At 37.5% G+C, this 19,038-nt stretch overlaps 1 protein-coding gene across 1 annotated transcript in view; it reads left to right on the forward strand.

Annotated features, from left to right (window-relative positions):
• The window catches only part of CASQ2 (calsequestrin 2), a 112,335-nt gene that overhangs the window by 52,455 nt on the left and 40,842 nt on the right, over positions 1–19,038 (forward strand). Inside the window, exons 6-7 of the mRNA XM_007948733.2 lie at positions 8,331–8,461; positions 9,921–9,966. Coding sequence (XP_007946924.1) covers positions 8,331–8,461; positions 9,921–9,966 — 177 coding nt within the window. The remainder of the gene's footprint in view (positions 1–8,330; positions 8,462–9,920; positions 9,967–19,038) is intronic.

A 19,038-nucleotide genomic window follows, 5' to 3' on the forward strand; every position in this document is an offset into this window, starting at 1 on the left:
AAGAAGGCATTGCTGTATCCAGTAAAAGTGTTAGTAGTTGTCAATAGCAAGTGCTAGAGAAGAAGTTGGGGGGCGGGAATGGATGTCATGTGGTCCTGAAAGGTCAAAGACCACTTGTAAGACTCTTCCTAGGCCACAAAGCAAGTATCAAAAACTTTAAAAATATTGAAATACTGCAAAACATCTTCTCAGATCACAATGCTATAAAATTAGAAATCGACACTAGGAAGACCAAAGGAAAAAGAGCAAATGCATGGAAACTTAATAACACCCTCCTTAAAAATGACTGAGAAATAGAAGAAATAAAAAATGAAATAAAAAAAAAATCCTTGAATCATACAAGAATGAAAACACAACATACCAAAATCATTGGGACACAGCAAAAGCAGTGATCAGAGGTCAATTTATAGCAATATATGCACACATCAAATAGAATAAAGAGCCAAAATCAACACCTTAACCCAACAGCTCCAATAATTAAAAAAAGAGCAGCAAAAAAAAAAAAAAAAAAGCCTACAGTCACCAGAAGAAAAGAAACAATAAAGATTTGAGCAGAAATAAATGAAACAGAAAATAGAAAGGCAATAGAAAAAATCAACAACCAACTAAAAGTTTTTTGAAGAGATTAATAAAATTGACAAACCACTGGCAAACTTAACAAAGAAAAAGAAGGAGAAGATGCAAATAACACACATAAGAAATGAAATGGGTGACATCACAACAGAATAAACAGAAACAAGAAGAATAATATCAGAATACTACGAAGAACTGTACTCCAACAAATTTGAAAACCTAGAAGAAATGGACAAATTTCTAGAAGCACACTACTTACCTAAATTAATACAGACTAACACAGGAAATCTGAACAGACCCACACAAAAGAAGAAATTGAACAGGTATAAAAAAATTACCAACAACAAAAATTCCTGGCCCAGATGGTCTCACTGGAGAGTTCTACCAATCATTCAGAGAAGAGCTGACTACAATCCTACTAAAACTATTCCAGAACATAAAAAAGGATGGAATCCTCCCTAATTCATTTATTGAAGCAAGCATAATCTTGATACCAAAACCAAGCAAAGACACCACTAGAAAGGAAATTACAGACCAATATCCCTCATGAACATAGATGCAAAAATCTTCAACAAAATCCTAGCTAATAGACTCCAACAACATATCAAAAAAATAATACTTCATGACCAAATGGGATTGACAACAAATATGTAAGGATGGCTCAGCAAGAAAAAACAATCAGCATAATCCATCACATATGTAAAATAAAGGAAAAGAATCACATGATCATATCAATAGCTGCAGAAAAGACATTTGATAAAATCCAACACCCATTCCTGATAAAAACTCTCAGAAAAATAGGAATGGAAAGGAAATTCCTCAACATAATAAAGGGCATATATGCAAAACCAACACCCAACATTATTCTCAATGGAGAGAGACTGAGACCACTCCCTTTGTTAACAGGAACCAGACAAGGATGCCCTCTATCTCCACTTCTATGCAATATTGTATTGTAAGTCCTAGCCAGGGCAATAAGGCAAGAAAAGGAAATAAAAGGCATCTAAATTGGTAAGGAAGAGGTAAAACTACCCCTATTTGCAGATGATCTGATCTTATACATAGAAAACCCAAGAGACTCAGCAAGACAAGTACTGGAACTTATTGAAAGATTTACCCTTGTGGCAGGATACAAGACCAACATACAAAAATCAGTTGGATTCCTCTACACCAGCAAAGAGGTCTCTGAAATGGAAATCAATACCATTTACAGTAGCTACCAAAAAGATAAAATACTTGGGAATAAATCTTTCCAGAACACAAAAGACCTATACAAAGAAAACTACAAAACACTACTTCAAGAAAGCATAAGAGATCTACATAAATGGAAGAACATTCCATGCTTATGGACAGGAAGACTGAACGTTGTGAAAATGTCAGTTCTACCCAAAGCAATCTATACATTCAATGCAATCCCAACCAGATCCCATCAACATTCTTTAAAAGCATGGAAAAACCAATCATTAATTTTATGTGGAAAAGAAAGAGAGCTTGAATAAGCAAATCACTATTGAAGAAGAACAAAGAAGGGTACCACACTCCCAGATTTCAAAACCTACTATACAGCCATGGTTGTCAAAACAGCCTGATATTGGTACAACAGACACATAGACCAGTGGAACAGAATTGAGAACCCAGAAATAGATCCATTGACCAATGGTCAGTTGATCTTTTGCAAAGGGCTGAAATCCAATGGGGAAGAGATAATCTCTTTCACAAATAGTGTTGGTAAAACTGGAATTCAATTGCAGAAAATAAACAAGATCCATACCTCACACCATGCAAAAAAACGAACTCCAGATGGATCAAAGCCTTGAATGTGAAACCTAAAAGTATAAAGTTCATCAAAGAAAAAAATACGGTCAAAGTTAGGGGCCCTAATTTATGGCATAAACAGACTATCAAGCATAACCCAAGATGCACAAACAGCAGAAGATAAAATAGATGACCGGAACCTTCTAAAAATTAAATTCTATGTGCATCAAAAGATTTCTCCAAAAGAGTAAAAAGAGAATGTACAGAATGGGAAAAAATATTCAGCAATGACATATTGGACAAAGGCCTTATCTCTAAAATTTATAAAACTTCAACACCTCAACATCAAAAAAACAAACAATCCAAATAAAAAATGGGCAGAAGATATGAACAGATACTTCACCAAAGAAGATATTCAGACAGCCAACAAACACATGAAGAAATGTTCATGATATTAAAAACTTGAACCAAACTCACTGATGTTGAGTCAATTCAACTCATAGCAACCCCTCCTTGGGTTTCCAAGGTGGTATCTCCTTGGGTTTTCGAGGCAGTATCACTACAGAAGTAGATTGCCCAATCTTCCTTCTGAGGAGTGGCTGGTGCATTTGAACTGCCAGCCTTTTGGTTAGCAGTCAAATGCTTTATCATGATCATTAGCCATTTAAAAAAAAAAAAAAATTGCCATCAAGTCAATTCATAGCAACCCCCATTGGGTTTCCAAGGTGATAAATCTCTACTGAAGTAGATTACCCCATCTTCCTTCTACAGAGCAGCTGGTGGGTTTGAATAGCCAACCTTCTGGTCAGCAGTCAAATGCCTTAGGCACTATGCCACCAGAGCTGCTTAGAAAGATGCAAATCAAAACAACCATGGTTCAACAAGACAGAAAATAACAAATGCTGGCAAGGATGTGGAGAGATTGGGACTCTCATACACTGCTGGTAGGACTATAGAATGATATAACCACTATAGAAATTGGTATGGTGATTCCTTAAAAAGTTGGAAATATAAATACTATTTGATCCAGCAATCCCATTACTAGGTTTATATCCTAAAGAAGTGAGAGCCAGGACACTATTAGATATATACACACCTGTCTGTGTTCGTCACAGCACTATTCACAGTAGCAAAGAGATGGAAACAACCTAAATGCCCATCAAGTGAGGAATGGATAACCAAACTATGGTACATACACACAATGGAATACTATGCAACCTTTAAGAATAATGTATAATCTGCAAAACACCGCATAATGTGGATGAACTTGGAGGACATTATGCTGAGTGAAATAAGTCAATCATAGAGGGACAAGCATTGTATTAGTTTCCTATTGGAAAAGGTCAAGGAAAGGTTTATACATAGAAGAAAATTTTGTTGATTATGGGGGTGGGCAGAATTTCTAGACAGGTTGAAAAAAAAAGATATATTTACATACACACACACACACACACACATATATATGTATGTATGTATGTATACACCAAAGATTATTCATGTTATTATTAATTATTAATTTATTATTAATTTATTATTATTAATTATTATTATTAATTATTCATTTATTAACAGGGGTAAGAGGGAGGGGAAATTTTGTTTGTGGGGCATTGGGTTTATGCTAATAGGTGGTAGAATATTTTGGAAAAGGATAGCAATAATGGTGGCACAACATGAAAAATGTAATAAATGTCCCTGAGTTATAAATGTGGAAGTTGTTGTGTTGGTGAATGTCTTGTGTATGTTTTCACCATAATTACTAGCTACAGGCAGAAAGCTGGAAAAAAAAATAACTGGCAGAGGATGAACTGGTAAGAGGACCTGACCATAATGAGATGAAAGAGAGAAAGAAGAAAGAAGATCTGAAAATAACCTAAGGTTGCAAACCTCAGCTTCAAGACAGCAAAGAGTGTAAAACTACTAAAAACATTACTTAAGATGGGGTGATGAGTCCTATTTTCTGCAAATTGGGAGGACATTCATCTGGAGGTTTGTTTAGTCATTCATTCGCACAATAAATATTACTGAGTGCTTCTTATGTACTTGGCCCTCTTCTAGGTGCCAGGACACACTTTGCAAAATATATGCCTCTTCTTGTAGAATTTAGAGTAAATATGTAAACAAACCAATAAATATATAAGTTGGAGAAATGTAAAGAGGGTGATATGTCAGAGTTGCTGATGTAGATTTGGAGTCAGTTTTTGATACTGGTATCCCTAATGCAGCTTTTAAAATCTGCCAGGAATCTGCATTTTCAAAAAGCTCCCTTAGTGATTTTACTGAACACAGATGCTTGGAACCAGCAGCAATCTACTAGTCCTGATCCTAAAATAACCCACAGAAGGGCTCAACCTCTATGAAGAAGCAAATGGAGCAAGAGAGGGCCAGAGGGCCAAGGATGGTGTCCTCTCTGTGGCAGCTTACAGCTTGATTTTTGTCAGCTCTAATTATGCCATGTCATCTCCCACCGGCCAGTTCCTTTTTCTGAATAAACAAGGAGAAGTAAAATCATTTATCTGTTGAACCACATTGAGGCCAAAGAGAGCCCTGGCTATCTGAACAAAATTGATGGAGAAGACAGATGTCAAGATGTCCTAAATTCACTGTGAGTTGGTTTCATTTTCAATGACTGAAATGGCTTGCTAAGTTACAGAAAAAAACATCTATTTCTAAATACATTCATATGCAAATATCAGAAAATGTTCTTTGTGGTTTTCTCACCTTTGCTACAATCGTTGCCAAATAGTGAAATTCATACACACACACACACACACACACACAAAAAGCAAACCAGTTGTGGCATAGTCAATTGCAACTCATGGCCACCCCATATGTTTCAGAGTAGAACTGTTCTCCATCGGGACTTCAATGGCTGATTCTTCAGAAGCAGATCACCATGCCTTTTCTAAGACACCTCTGGATAGATTTGAACTACCAACCTTTCAGTTAGTAGTTGAGTGCTTAACAATTTGCCCCACCCAAGGACTCCCACACACACACACACACACATGCACACACACACAAAAAATAGCTCATTTGTATGGATTTTGGTACCTGGTTGATCTGGCCATCTGCTTCCAAAAGGTCACAGCCTTGAAAAATCTAAGGAGTGCAGTTCTACTTTGAAAACATGGGGTTACCATGAGTTGGAATTGACTCCATGGCAATCTGTTATTCACCTTTCAATTGTATAATCCATTTCTGGGTGCTTGTAATGTAATTATAATGCTGACAAGCCAGGTCTGCTCCTTGAACAGGGCCTTGGATAGAGAGAGTCCCAGTAAATATATATTGAATAACTGAATGAACAAATGCCTCAATCAATCAAATCTCCTTCAATCATTAACTTTAGTTCTTACCACCTAAGACACAATTAAAGGGATGAAAGGAATGGACCCTCTGAAATACAAGAGGAGGGATGTTGGTGGGGTGTTGTGAAGAACCTCTGAGAAATTTTACTCAGGGTCCCAAGATCTGAACTCAAGGACAGGGCAGGACAAGCCAAAGTCACATTGGAAGATTTAACAGTGTGGACCCAGATACTGGTGATCAGAAACCAGAGACCACCCACACCCTTCAACCCCCACTCTCACTCCCCTGGCACACAGAGGTATGGACACACGCACGGCTTACCTTGATGTTGTTGTTGTTATATGCCGTCGAGTCGGCCCCGACTCATAGTGACCCCTCCTTGGGTTTCCGAGGCAGTATCACTACAGAAGTAGGATTGCCCAACCTTCCTTCCGAGGAGTGGCTGGTGGGTTTGAACCACCAGCCTTCTGGTTAGCAGTCAAGTGCCTTAGGCACTATGCTACCAGAGTTCCTGCTTAACCTTGATAGGTGGCTCTAATGGTTCATTCTCACCTTCTGGAAGACTCATGATAGCCAACTGTGATGGGGGATGAATTGATGATAACAGATTACAAGAGTCAAGGACATACCTTACTAAAACATGGTGTAGTGCCAGTGTAATATTTATGGGGACAACTATTTCTTTCATCACAGTGTCAAGGGAGAAACTAATTCTCAAATGATAGGAAATTTCAAATTCAAGTACATTGTTAGTTTATAACACTCCACTGCCTAGCATTGAATTCTGGCTCTACCCTATCAAGGTATTTATAAATTATTTAACCTAATTGTATCTCAGGTTCATCATTTGTAAACTAAGCTTAATAATACTTCTTGCCTCATGTAATCAAAGTGAGGACTAAATAAAATAGTAAACCTCAAACACTTTGCAACAGTACCTGGCACCTAGTGAGCCCTCTGTGTACTTTCTATTATGACTGTTTTTGGTCATTCAGTCACCTCCATCCCCACAAGATTCCTGGTTCCTAGAATATGTAGTAAATAATTTCAGAACACCAATGTCATTTTTGAAGTCTATTCTGCAATAGGCCTGATGTTGAAAAGACCTGCGTGTAAACGCAAACAGTGGTAGTAGATTTGTTTTTCCCCATCTCCCTGCTCCCCACCCTAGCACCCACTATCCTTCCCATCATCTAAGGGGGGACCCTATACTTCCTTGTCTCTCAAAACATAAACAGTCTGACAAAAAAATCTCTTTCACCTGACTATAGCTCTTAGCCTGGCCTGTTTTTTTTAGCTCTGAATTGGAAGCTGGAGTTTCTTTCTCAAAAGTACTGAAAGAAATGTTTCTGGGAAGGTTAAAAACAAACAAACAAAAAAAAAACATTGGCATTGAGTCGATTCCAACTCATAATGAGCCTATTGGATAGAGTAGAACTGCCCTATAGGATTTCCAAGGTGGTAATCTTTATGAAAGCATCTTTCTCCCACGGAGCAGCTGGTGGGTTTGAACTACCAACATTCCAGTTAGCAGAGAAGTGCTTAATTACTGTGCCATCAGAGTTCCTATTTTTGGAAGATAGTGACTTGGAATTAATAACAGTTGATAATCAACTCACATGAACACCAGTTTCCTCCAGGATGGACCTTGTATAACTGCTTGTGTAACACTCAGCTCCTCCTCTTCCCAATTAGCTACGGCAGCCCTGGTTACTAACACAAAACATCAGTGCTTAGGCAATCCCTCTTTAGTTTCAAGGGAACCACTGTTCATGCTTTTGCTTTCTTGGACCACAGCTCTGAACTAGAAAAGAATGACATTTACTTTTCTATAGAGCTTTGCACATTCCAGACCTCTCACATCATTTCACAAAGAGAGGTCCCAAGTTCAGCTGCCCTGCAGGCAAACACAGCAACAGATCTACCTTGACAACAGACTGCATGCCCACTTTATTCAAGAGAGGGAATGTCTTTCGGTTCTGGGTGGTTCCCCAACTTTTATTGGAGGTGGGGGTAAAGGTGACCTGGTTTGCCTGGAATTTGCCTGGTTTTAGCACTGAAAGTTCTGTGTCCCAAGAAACCCCTCAATTCTGGGCAAACTAGCATTGGTCACCTTATGACTAGTCACCAGAGTTGTTCAGCTGCAAACTGGGCCATTCTTAGCATCTGATAAACCACCAAGCAAGTCCAGCACTGGAATACTTAACCCCAGGGCCAGAGCTTCAACCAAAATAGCAATTAGGGTTTATGAGCTGATCAAGGACAGATTAATGGCTTAGCCTCTGATTTTGAGTATGTGTTCTATCAAAACTGGTTCAACTCATCTCAGGGCACTGAATATGCTCATTTGACACTTGCTTCTTCCTTCAGCTCTCCCAAATACAATGGAATAATGGTGATGATAGAATTAAATGTCTCAGTTTCCATTTCAACTGTTCTCTGCCCCTGCTTGACCCTCATTTGCCAGACAGGTCTTTTCCTCCCTTCTGTCCTTCTTTGATCACAAAAGATTAATCAGTTCAGCCCAGGCCTTAGGTGATGAGTTCCTATCACCTCAATATTTAAGTTAAAATTGTCCATGTATTCTCATGGCTTTTCCAGAAAACATGCATATGTCTCTGAGATGGGCAACACATTGCTGCTACTCTAGACTAGCAGTCAAGGAAATTATTGTCTTATTTCTATTATTATAGGTCGCAAAGAAACTGTCTTTGAAGATGAATGAGGTTGCTTTCTATGAGCCATTTATGGACGAGCCCATTGCCATCCCCAACAAGCCTTACACAGAAGAGGAGCTCGTGGAGTTTGTGAAGGAACATCAGAGGTACCTGAGATGCCATGCAAGGGCTAGGGTGGTCCAGGGTCTGGGGAATGGAGGAGAGCCCTTCAGTCCTAACATTTCAGACCCACCAAGAGCAGCAGTCTAAAGTTAGGTTTCCCAGCAGAACTGAAATTAGTAGTATGGCTTTGTTGGTTATTGATAAATTGACCATGAATGTTGCTACATTTTCTAAATATGGGCTTATGCTTGCAACCGTGGTCAGAACATCTCACCTCAGTCAGCAAATCCCCTCAATGTCAGAGCTAGATGTATGCAAAACTCTGCAATAACAGTAATAGTTATTCAGTGATGGCCTTTTATGTGTCAAATATCACACTTTGGGCTTTATAGAAAGTATTTTATCTAATCTTCAACTTCATGCTGGTAATTATTGTTACCCTAATTTTATAGATTAAAGAATTGGTTTCAGAGAAGTTAAGTCACTTATCCAAGGCTAAACATTCTGTACATAGAACTTCTGGGAGGGACAGGAATATTTAATATCACTTAGAGTAGTTTTAACACAATCAGCAAACTTTTTTCTATAAAGGACCAGATAGTGGATATTTTATGCTTTGTGGGCCAGATGGTTCCCATTGCAATTACTCAGCTCTGCAGTTATACCATGAAAGCAGCCATAGACAATATGTAAACAAAAGTATGTGGCTATCTCCTAATAAAACTTTATTTACAAAAACAGGAAGTACAGGCCAGTTCTGGCCCATGAGCTGTACTTTGCCAATCCTTGTTGTAGACAGTATTGGAACATAGAACATGGTGGTGTATTCACTGCCTCACTCATCCACCCTCCCACATGGATGCACATTTAGATTAATTGAACCAAAACACATGATCCCATCACCACGACAATCCTAGCCCCTCCAAGGAGGCAGAACTTAGGGGGAAAAATGTCAACTCTTCTTGTAATTATGGGCTTTAGTCTTCTGAATGTCTGGTACAATTTAGCAACATTCAGAACAAAATGAAACTATGAGCAAAATATAGATCCTGTCTGCTAATCTATACATCTCTAAAGGGTTTCTTATAGATGACCCTGATGATAAATTTCTGCAATCCTGGCCTAGGAGTCCCAAGGCTTTCTGTTTTCTTTCTCCCCATTCTGGGCCTGCTCTGCATACTTAGAAGGGGTCCTTGTCTATGAAAAAGGAAATGGCCTCACGTCCTGGGAATGAGCTGATCCTAGGCCCTCTCATTGTTTGCAATTGACTATAATTGTTGATCTATGAAAATGTTGAGAAAAGGAAGCCCATAGACTAGATTGGTTGTAGGGTTAGGTCTACTACTCTAGGATAGAGAAGTTCTATCTCCTTGGAGGAGAAGCAGGTTCCAGAGCAATTCATGGTCCTGCAAACAAACTAATATTGCATTTTCCGTATCACTGCACTGAGGCTGCAATGTCTGCCATGTGATGCCTGCTAAGAAACTTTTTTTTTTTTTCCAGACCTACTCTACGTCGCCTGCGCCCAGAAGATATGTTTGAGACATGGGTAAGGGGGTGGCAAACCATTTCTGCTTTGTGGAGATGAATATATTCCCCAAGTCCTTAAATTGAAACTAAGTCTTATTCTGCTGGAGTGAATGTCTCAATGGTGTAGTAATTGAAACATGACAACTTCACACTCAATTGAAATCTAATTATGCATGGTTCCAAAGTAAACCTCTTTGATACTATCCATAACAAAAATTATTCCATCTCTGAGTTCATTTCCCAAAGTGACTACTGGCTTTCATTCATTGGCCACTAGAGACCAGGGTTACGTAGCTATGGAGTCAGAGACTTGGGCTCAAATCTGAAATCTGCCACCTTGTTAGCTTTTTATTTTTTTAACTTTTTATTGTAAAGTTTACAGAGTAAATTTGTTTTCCATTCAACTACTCATTCACGTTGTGTTTCCTGACATTGACAGCAATCCCAACAATGTATTATCAGTCTTCCCTCTTCTTCCTTGTGGTTACCATTTCCCTTTGCTCCTTCTTCCTTATCCATTCTTGCCTTCTGAGCTTTATCCCTGGGTAAATGCCATTTGACCTGTTATGGTTGATTGTTCCAAGGAGTTCATACTTCCTGGGTGTTATTGTTCACTCATAGATCTGTCCATTGTTTGGCTGAACGTTGAGCCACAAGGATAAGTTCAGTTCCAAGCTTAAAGGATGCCTAAGGGCCATATTCTCAGGTGTCCACCACTCTCTATCAAACCAATAAGCATGATTTTTTAGATTATTGTGATTTTTGTTCCACAATTTTCTCCTGCTCTATCCAGGATCTCCTATTGTTATCTTTGTCAGAGAGGTGGGCAATGGTAGCTGGGCACCATCCAGTTCTTCTGATCTCAGGGTCATGGAGGCTAAGGTTCACATGATCCACTAGTGCTTTGGAATAATTATTTCCATGTGCCTTTGATTTTCTTCACTCTTGCTTACTCTGGAGAAAAAACCAATAGTTGCATCACTTACAAGTTTTTAAGATTTGCTATTCACCAAAGTAGGATATAGAATACTCTTTGTGGACTATGTTATGGCAATTGACCTTCATGTCACCCACAGCTATGGTCCTGAGCCTTCAGGTACAGCAACTCATTCCCTCAAAGTATTTGGTGATGTCTAAGACATTTTCAGAAACTTGTCCTGTTTTAGCTCTACTATATACATGGACATTTTTACAGCACATGCAAATATATATGTAGAAATTTCATCTGCCATACCTATCTGGGAGTTCTGGTAGCATAGTGCTTAAGGCACTTGACTGCTAACCAGAAGACTGGCAGTTCAAACTCACCAGCCACTCCTTGGAAGGAAGGTTAGGCAATCTACTTCAGTACTGATATTGCCTCAGAAACCCAAAGAGGGGTTGCTATGAGTTGGATCCGACTCTACGGCAGTGAGTGAGTGAGTGAGTGAGTGAGTGATACCTATATATGGTCATGGGTATACTTCTGTTTGCCTACCCATACTTGATTACCTTGTTCATCTACCTATATATCCATTAATAAATTGTTTGTAATTAATGATAGTGCAGGATTATGTATATAATAGTGCTTACCTTTGTTGTCTCTACCTCTCGTGCACCTGTGTCTTCCTTTTCCTTAGTTACATTGTGCTGGTCACCCACTTTTTGTATATTGCCTTTCCCTTTACCCAAATTAATATGAATATATTACCTAATTATTAATTTTCCTTCCCCTCTTCTCCATCACTGGTAACCATCAAGGAATGTTTCTTTGCATATTTAAACTTTCCTCTTTTTTTTTTTTATAACAGTGGACTCACTATTTGTCCTTTTGTGATTGACTTATGTCACTCAGCATAATGTCTTTCTTCCACATTCATCCATGTTATAAGGTGTTTTGTGGATTTTTCATTATTCTTTAATGTTGCATAGTATTCCATTGTGTGTATGTACCATAGTTTTGTTATCCATTTATCCATTGATAGGCACTTAGGTTGTTTCCATCTCTTTGCTATTGTGAATAGTGCTGCAATGCACGTGGGTGTACATATATCTGTTTGTGTCCAGGCTTTCACTTCTTTAGGATGTATACCTGGCAGTGGGATTGCTGCATCAAATATTTTTATTGCTGGCATTTTAGGGAAGTGCCATACCCATTTTTCACAGTTGTGGCACCATTTTATAGTCCCACGAGCAGTGTATGAGATTTCTAATCTCTCCACATTCTCATGAGCATTTGCTGTTTTCTGTCTTGTTTAACTTTTCTATTATTTCTGGGGTGAGAGGATATCTCATTATTGCTTTGATTTGTATCTCTCTAATGGCTAGTGATCACAAGCATTTCTTCCTGTATTTAATGGCTGCCTGAATATCTTTTTTAGTGAAGTGTCTATTCATGTCTTCTGTCCTTTTTTTTAATTGAATTGTTTGCCTTTTTGTTATTGAGGGTGTTAAAGTTTTCTATAAATTTTAGTGATAAGTCCTTTGTCAGGTAAGTTGTTGCCAAATATTTTTTACCACTCTTTAAGTTCTCTTTTCACTTTTTTGGAGAAGTCTTTTGATGTCCATAAGAATTTAATTTTTAGAAGGTTTCAGTCATCTAGTTTATCTTCTTCTGTTTGTGCAATTTTGGTTATGCTTGATAGTATATTTATGCCATGAATTAGGGCCCCTAAGTTTGCCTCAGAAACCCAAGCAGGGGTCAGTATGAGTCGGAGCTGACTCGACGGCACATAACAACAACAACAAGTTTGCCCTTATTTTTTGTTTGATGATCTTTATAATATTAGGTTTTACATTTAGGTATTTGACTCATCATGAGTTAGTTTTTGTATATGGCATGAGGTATGGATCTTGTTTAATTTTTCTGCAAATGGATATCTAGTTTTGCCAGCACCATTTGTTAAAAAGACTGTCTTTTCCCTATTTAATGGATTTTGGTCCTTTGTCAAAGATCAAATTTCCATAGGTGAATGGGTCTACTTCTGGGTTCTCAATTCTGGTCCATTAATTAATGCATCTGTCCTGGTACCAATACCAGTCTGTTTTGACTACCATGGCTGCATAGTAGGTTTTGAAATTGGGAAGTTTGAGATCTCCTAGTTTGTTCTTCTTCTTCAGTAGTGCTTTTTCTTATCCAAGGTCTTTATCCTTTCCATATAAAATTGGTGATTGTTTTTTTCCATCTCCTCAGACAATGTTGATGGACTCTGGATCAGGATTGATTATATCCATTGTTTTGGTTAGTATTGATATTGTCAAATTCTCAGCCTTCCTATCCATGAGCATGGTATATTCTTCCATTTATGTAGGTTTCTTAGTTTCTTGTAGTAGTTTCATAGTTTTCTCTGTATAGTTCTTTTGTCTCTGGTAAGTATTAATCTTTTTGGCAGCTATTGTAAATGGTATTGTTTCCATTATTTACTTTTCAGAAATCTCTTTGTTGATGTAGAAGGATCAGAATGATTTTTGTATGTTGATTTTGTACCCTGCTTCTTTGCTGAATCTTCCAATTGGTTCCAGTAGTTTTCTTGTTGAGTTTCTGGGGTTTTCTATGTTTAGAATCATATCATCTGTATATAGGGATAGTTTTACTTCTTGATAACCAAATTGGATGTCTTTTATTTCCCTTTCTTGCCTTATTGATCTGGCTAGGATTTCCAATACAATGTTGAACAGGAGTGGTGGTAAAGAGCATACTTGTCTGGATCCCATTCACAAGGGGAATGCTTTTAGTCCCTCTCTATTGAGAATAATGTTGGCCATTGGTTTTGCATATATGTCTTTAATTATGTTAAGGAATTTCCATTATATTCCTAGTTTTTATCAGGAATGAGTGTTGGATTTTATCAATTGCTTTTTCCTGCCACAATTAATATAATCATGTGATTCTTTTCCTTTCTTTTATTTATGTAATGGATTACACTGATTGTTTTTTCTAATGTTGAACCATCCCTGCATACCTGATATGAATCCCACTTGGTTGTGATGTATTCCTTTTTTTTGATACAGTGTTGTATTCTATTGGCTAGGGTTGTGTGCAAGATTTTTGTGTCTATATTCTTGAGAGATGTTGACCTGTGATTTTCTTTTTTAGAGGTGTCTTTGCCTGGCTTTGGTATCAGGGTTATGCTTCATTTTATGCATCATAAAATTTTTATGCTTCATAAAATGAATTTGAAAGTAGTCCATGCTTTTCTATGTCCTGGACTAATTTGAATAGAATTGGTGTCAGCTCTTATCTGAATTATTTGGTAGAATTCTCCAGTGAAGCTATCTGGGCCAGGACATGGTTTTATTGTGAGCTTTTTTATTATTTTTTTTTTATTATTATTATTATTCTTTTTTGATTGTGATTTGGGTGAAAGTTTACAGAGCAAATTCATTTTCCATACAACAGTTCATAAACATTTTGTTTCATGACATTGATTGCAATCCCCATAATGTAATAGCTCTCTTCCCACTTCTTTCCTGTGGTTACCTTTTCCCTGTGTCCTTCTTTCTTATGTGTGTTAGGCTGGGTTCTCTAGAGAAGCAAAACCATTAAAGCTTATATATACATTTAGAGAAAGAGAAATTGATCTTAGGAAAATGGCTCACCCACTTACAGAAGCTGGCAATTCCCAAGTTCTTGGATCAAATATCAAGCTGGAGGCTTATCCCAACTCATGCAGCTACAGGGGCTGATGAGCTTAAGGTTGGCAGGCAGTATACCGGCTGTTGACTCCAATGAATGATGAATCCAAGATCTTCAGGCCTAATGGTGGATTGTTCACTCATGGACAGTTGTAAGCAGAACAACGAGATCCCAATCCACAGAACGAGTGTCTCTTTTCCCAGGATGTCCACAAATATATTGGAAGCAGGCCACACCCCTAGGGAAACTCCCTTTCAACGGATTGACTGCTCAAAACATATACATCTGATCCCATCATGGGAATAACCCACATCACAATTGCTTAAACTGCACAGAATTTAGTCCAGCCAAGTTGACACACAGCTACAACTATCACACTATGCTTTCCTACTCTCTGTGCATATACTGCCCTCCTGATCTCCCATGGTTGATTGTTCTAAGGAGTGTACCTACCTCATATAAATATTCACTTTATATGCCTGTCTATTGTTTAGCTAGAAGCCAAGGTACTAAGCTCAATTCCAGGCCCAACAGGACCATAGTCTCAGGGGTTTTACCAGTCTCTATCAGATCAGTAATCTTGGTCTTTTTTTATGATTTTGAATTTTGTTCCACATTTTTTACCCCTCTATCCAGGATCTCTTACTTTGATCCTTTTCTGAGTGGTTGTCAGTGGTGGCCATGCACCATCTGGTTCTTCTGGTCTCAGGTCAGGTAGGCTGAGGTTTGCATGGTCCACTAGTCCCTTGGACTAATTATTTCCATGCACTTTAGTTTTCTTCATTTTTCTTTGCTCCAGGTGAGGAGAGACCAATTGTTGCATCTTAGGTGGCTGTTTGCAAGCTTTTAGACCCCAGTCACTACTCACCAAAGAAGGATATAGAACAATGTTTCTGTGTAGTATGTTATTGACTAGTGAGTAGTATTGTTATTGAGTAGTATGAGCTTGATGTCCGCCATGACCATGGTCCCAAGCCTGTGGGCCCAGGGACTCACTCCTTCAGGATGTTTGGATCTGGCAAAGAAATTATCATAACTTTGTCCCATTAGCTCTGTTATATATATATGGACATTCTTACAGTACAGACAAATGTCTACATAGAAATATTGTCTGCCCAAATTATATATGGTCATAGGTATATTTCCTTTGGTTTAGACATACCTGGGAGTTTTTGGTTTTTTTTTTTTTTTTTTTTTTTAACAAACTCTTAAATTTCTTCTTCTGTTATGGGCCTGTTCAAATTTTCTACCTCGGTCTGTGTTAGTTTAGGTAGGTCCTGTGTTTTTAGAAATTTGTCCATTTTTCTAGATTTTTAATTTGTTGGAGTACAGTTTCTTATAGTTTCCTGCTATTATTCTTTTTATTTAAGTTAGTTCTGTTGTGACATCACCCATTTCATTTCTCATTCATGTTATTTCCATTTTCTCTTCATTTTCCTTAGTTAAATTTGCCAGTGGCTTGCCAATTTTGTTAATCTTTTTGAAGAAGCAACTTCAGGTGTATAGATTCTTCCTATTATTTTTCTGTTTCCTGCTTCATTTATTTCTGCTGTAATCTTTCTTATTGCTTTTCTTCTGGAGACTGGCCATTTTGTTGCTCTTTTTCTAATTGTTCAAGTTGTTGAGTTAATATATATCAGTTGGTTCTTTCTTATGTTTTGATGAGTGCATTTATTGCTGTAAGTTTACCTCTGAGTACTGCTTTCACTTTACCCAAAAATTTTTGGTATATTGTGTTTTCATTCTCATTTGCATCTAGGAATTTTTTTATTTCACATTTTATTTCTTCTATTACTCAATAGTTCTTTAGCAGGGTATAAATCATTTTCCATGTATTTGATTTTTTCTTCTGATCTTCCTAATATTGATTTCTACTTTTGTGGAATTGTGATCTGAGAAGATGACTTGTTGTATATCAGTGTTTTAAAATTTATTGAGGCTTGCTTTGTGGACTAGCATATGATCTATTCTGGAGAATGATGCATATGCCCTGGAAAATAATGTATTGCATTTTGTTGGAGGATGTATTCTGTATATGTCTGTGAGGTCAACTTGGTTGATTGTTGAGATCTTCTGTATGTTTGCTGAGTTTCTTTCTAGTTGTTCTGTTTTTCATTAAAAGTGATGTGTTAAAGTCTCCTACTAATAATGTTAATTCTCTATTTCTCTTTTCAATTATGTTAATGATTGTTTTATGTATTTTGAGCTGCTTCACTGGATGCACAGATATTTATTATGGTTATGTTCTCTTGCTGGATTGACCCTTTGATGATGATTTAATGCCCTTTCTTGTCCTTTATTCTGGTTTTTACTTTGAGGTCTATTTTATCAGAAATTAATGTTGCCACTCCTGCTTTTATTTATTTTTTTTGGGGGGGGGTGACTTGCCATTAACTTGATGTATTTTTTTCCATCCTTTGATTTTTAATTTATTTTTATCTTTGTGTCTAAGTGATTCTTTTGCAGACTGCCTATAGATGGGCCCCCTCTTCTTACCCATTCTGACACTCTCTTTCTCTTCATTGGTGCATTTAGTCCATTCACATTAATTAATTAATGATAGGTGTGAATTTACTGCTATCATTCTTTTGTGTTTTTTACTGTGATGCTGATGGTTTCTATGTTCCAAATATTTTTTTGTGCTGACTTCATTTTGTTACCAGATTTTCCTTTCATTTTTTCAACTAGGTCCTTATGATTGTCTTCTTTATTTTGGTCAGAAGGCTTATTAATTTTCTTAGTGGTTACCCTGTAATAAATTTTTTTCTTCTTAAATTTGAAACCATCTTTCTATATTGATATCATCTTGACTTCCTGTCCATTTGGAAATTCTGTAATTACACCATTTATTCCCTGTTTTTGCTTTGTCGTTGTTGTGGTTTGCAGATTGACACCTCTGGTTGTCTATTTTCAATTTTGGGAGCTCTGGTGGTGTAGTGCCTAAGCATTTGACTGCTAACCAGAAGGCTGGCAGTTCAAACCCACCAGCCACACCTTGGAAGGAAGACTGGGCAATCTACTTCTGTAGAGACACTGCCTCAGAAACCCAAGGAGGGGTCACTATGAGCCAGGACTGACTCGATGGCAGTGAGTTTTTGGTTTAGTAAGCTTATTTTAATTTTGAGAATTCTTTTTCTGAGTTGGGTTCCAGGTGATATTGTCATGTGTCAGTCTTAGGTTGTCTTCTGTTGTGGTTTTCTGCCTGAAGGAGTCCCTTTAGCATTTCTTAGAAGGTTGGTCTGTTTTTTACAAACTTTCTTAATTTCTGTTTATCTGGATATGTTCTAACTTCACCATTGTATTTGATGGAGAGTTTTGCTAGATATGTAAATCTTGGTTGATAATATATTTTTTTTTTTCTTTCAAGGCTTTATGTATGTTATCCCATTGCCTCCTTGCCTACATGGTTTCTCTTGTGAAATCAGTTCTTAGTCTTATTAGTTGCCCCTGGTAGTAACATCTCGTTTTTCCCAAGCTGCTTTCAAGATTCTTTCTTTGTCTTTGGTTTTGGAAAATTTGATTATGATATGTGTTGCTGACTTTCTTTTGTAGTCTATCCTGTATGGGGTTCACTGAGCTTCATGGATGGATATATTTTCATCTTTCATGATATTGGGGAAACTTTCTACTAGCAAATTTTCAACAATTTCCTCTGTGGGTTTTTTTTTTTTTTTTTTTTTTGCCTCCTCCTATTTAAGAATTTCAAACACACAAAAATTATTCCTCTTGATATTTTTCCACATAATTCCTAAGCTGTCCTCATTTCTCTTAATTCTTTTTTTCTTATTTTCCCTCAGACAAACCAGCGTAGAGGGATTTGTCTTCTAGTTGGTTGATCCATTCTTTAGTCAGTTAGATTCTGTTCTTATGTACTTCCAATGTATTATCTATCTCCATAATTTTAGTGTTAATCTTCTGGATTTCTAACTGTTGTTTTTGTATGATTCCTAATTGTCTATTTATTTTGGCATTATTTTCTTATGTAGTTTTCCTGAATTCTTTTAGGGTATTGTCTGTGTTTTCCTTTATTGGCGGGGGGGGGGGTAGAGTGGTTTCCATGAGCTCTTGGCAGGCCCTATATATATCTCTTTTGAATTATTTATCATGTAGTTTTACTACCTTTTCTTCCTCAAGGAGGTTTCCTATTTCTTTATGTTGGTCATTTGCTTGTACTGACTTGTCCTGTTTCCTTGAAGCTGTCTATTGTCTCTGAGACATTTTGGGTTTTTGTTATTTGTTGATTACATGTTGGTTTGTTTCACTCTGACCATTTGTTTTGCTTTGTTTTGATATATCCAGTCAGATGGGGCAGACATGCTTCTTTGGTTGTTAGTTTGACAGCAATGAGGTGCTTCACCACTGTTTCCAGTAAGGTAGAGTAACTAATGGGAATGTGACTGCAGGTCACTATTAGTCATGAAGGGGAGCTGTGATTGGGATTAGTAGGTGTTGTCTACCATCTGTTGTTGAGCCAGT

The sequence above is a fragment of the Orycteropus afer genome, unplaced genomic scaffold, assembly GCF_000298275.1.
Source record: "Orycteropus afer afer isolate SDZICR_OR568_19922 unplaced genomic scaffold, OryAfe1.0 scaffold00010, whole genome shotgun sequence".
Classification (NCBI taxonomy): Eukaryota; Metazoa; Chordata; class Mammalia; order Tubulidentata; family Orycteropodidae; genus Orycteropus; species Orycteropus afer.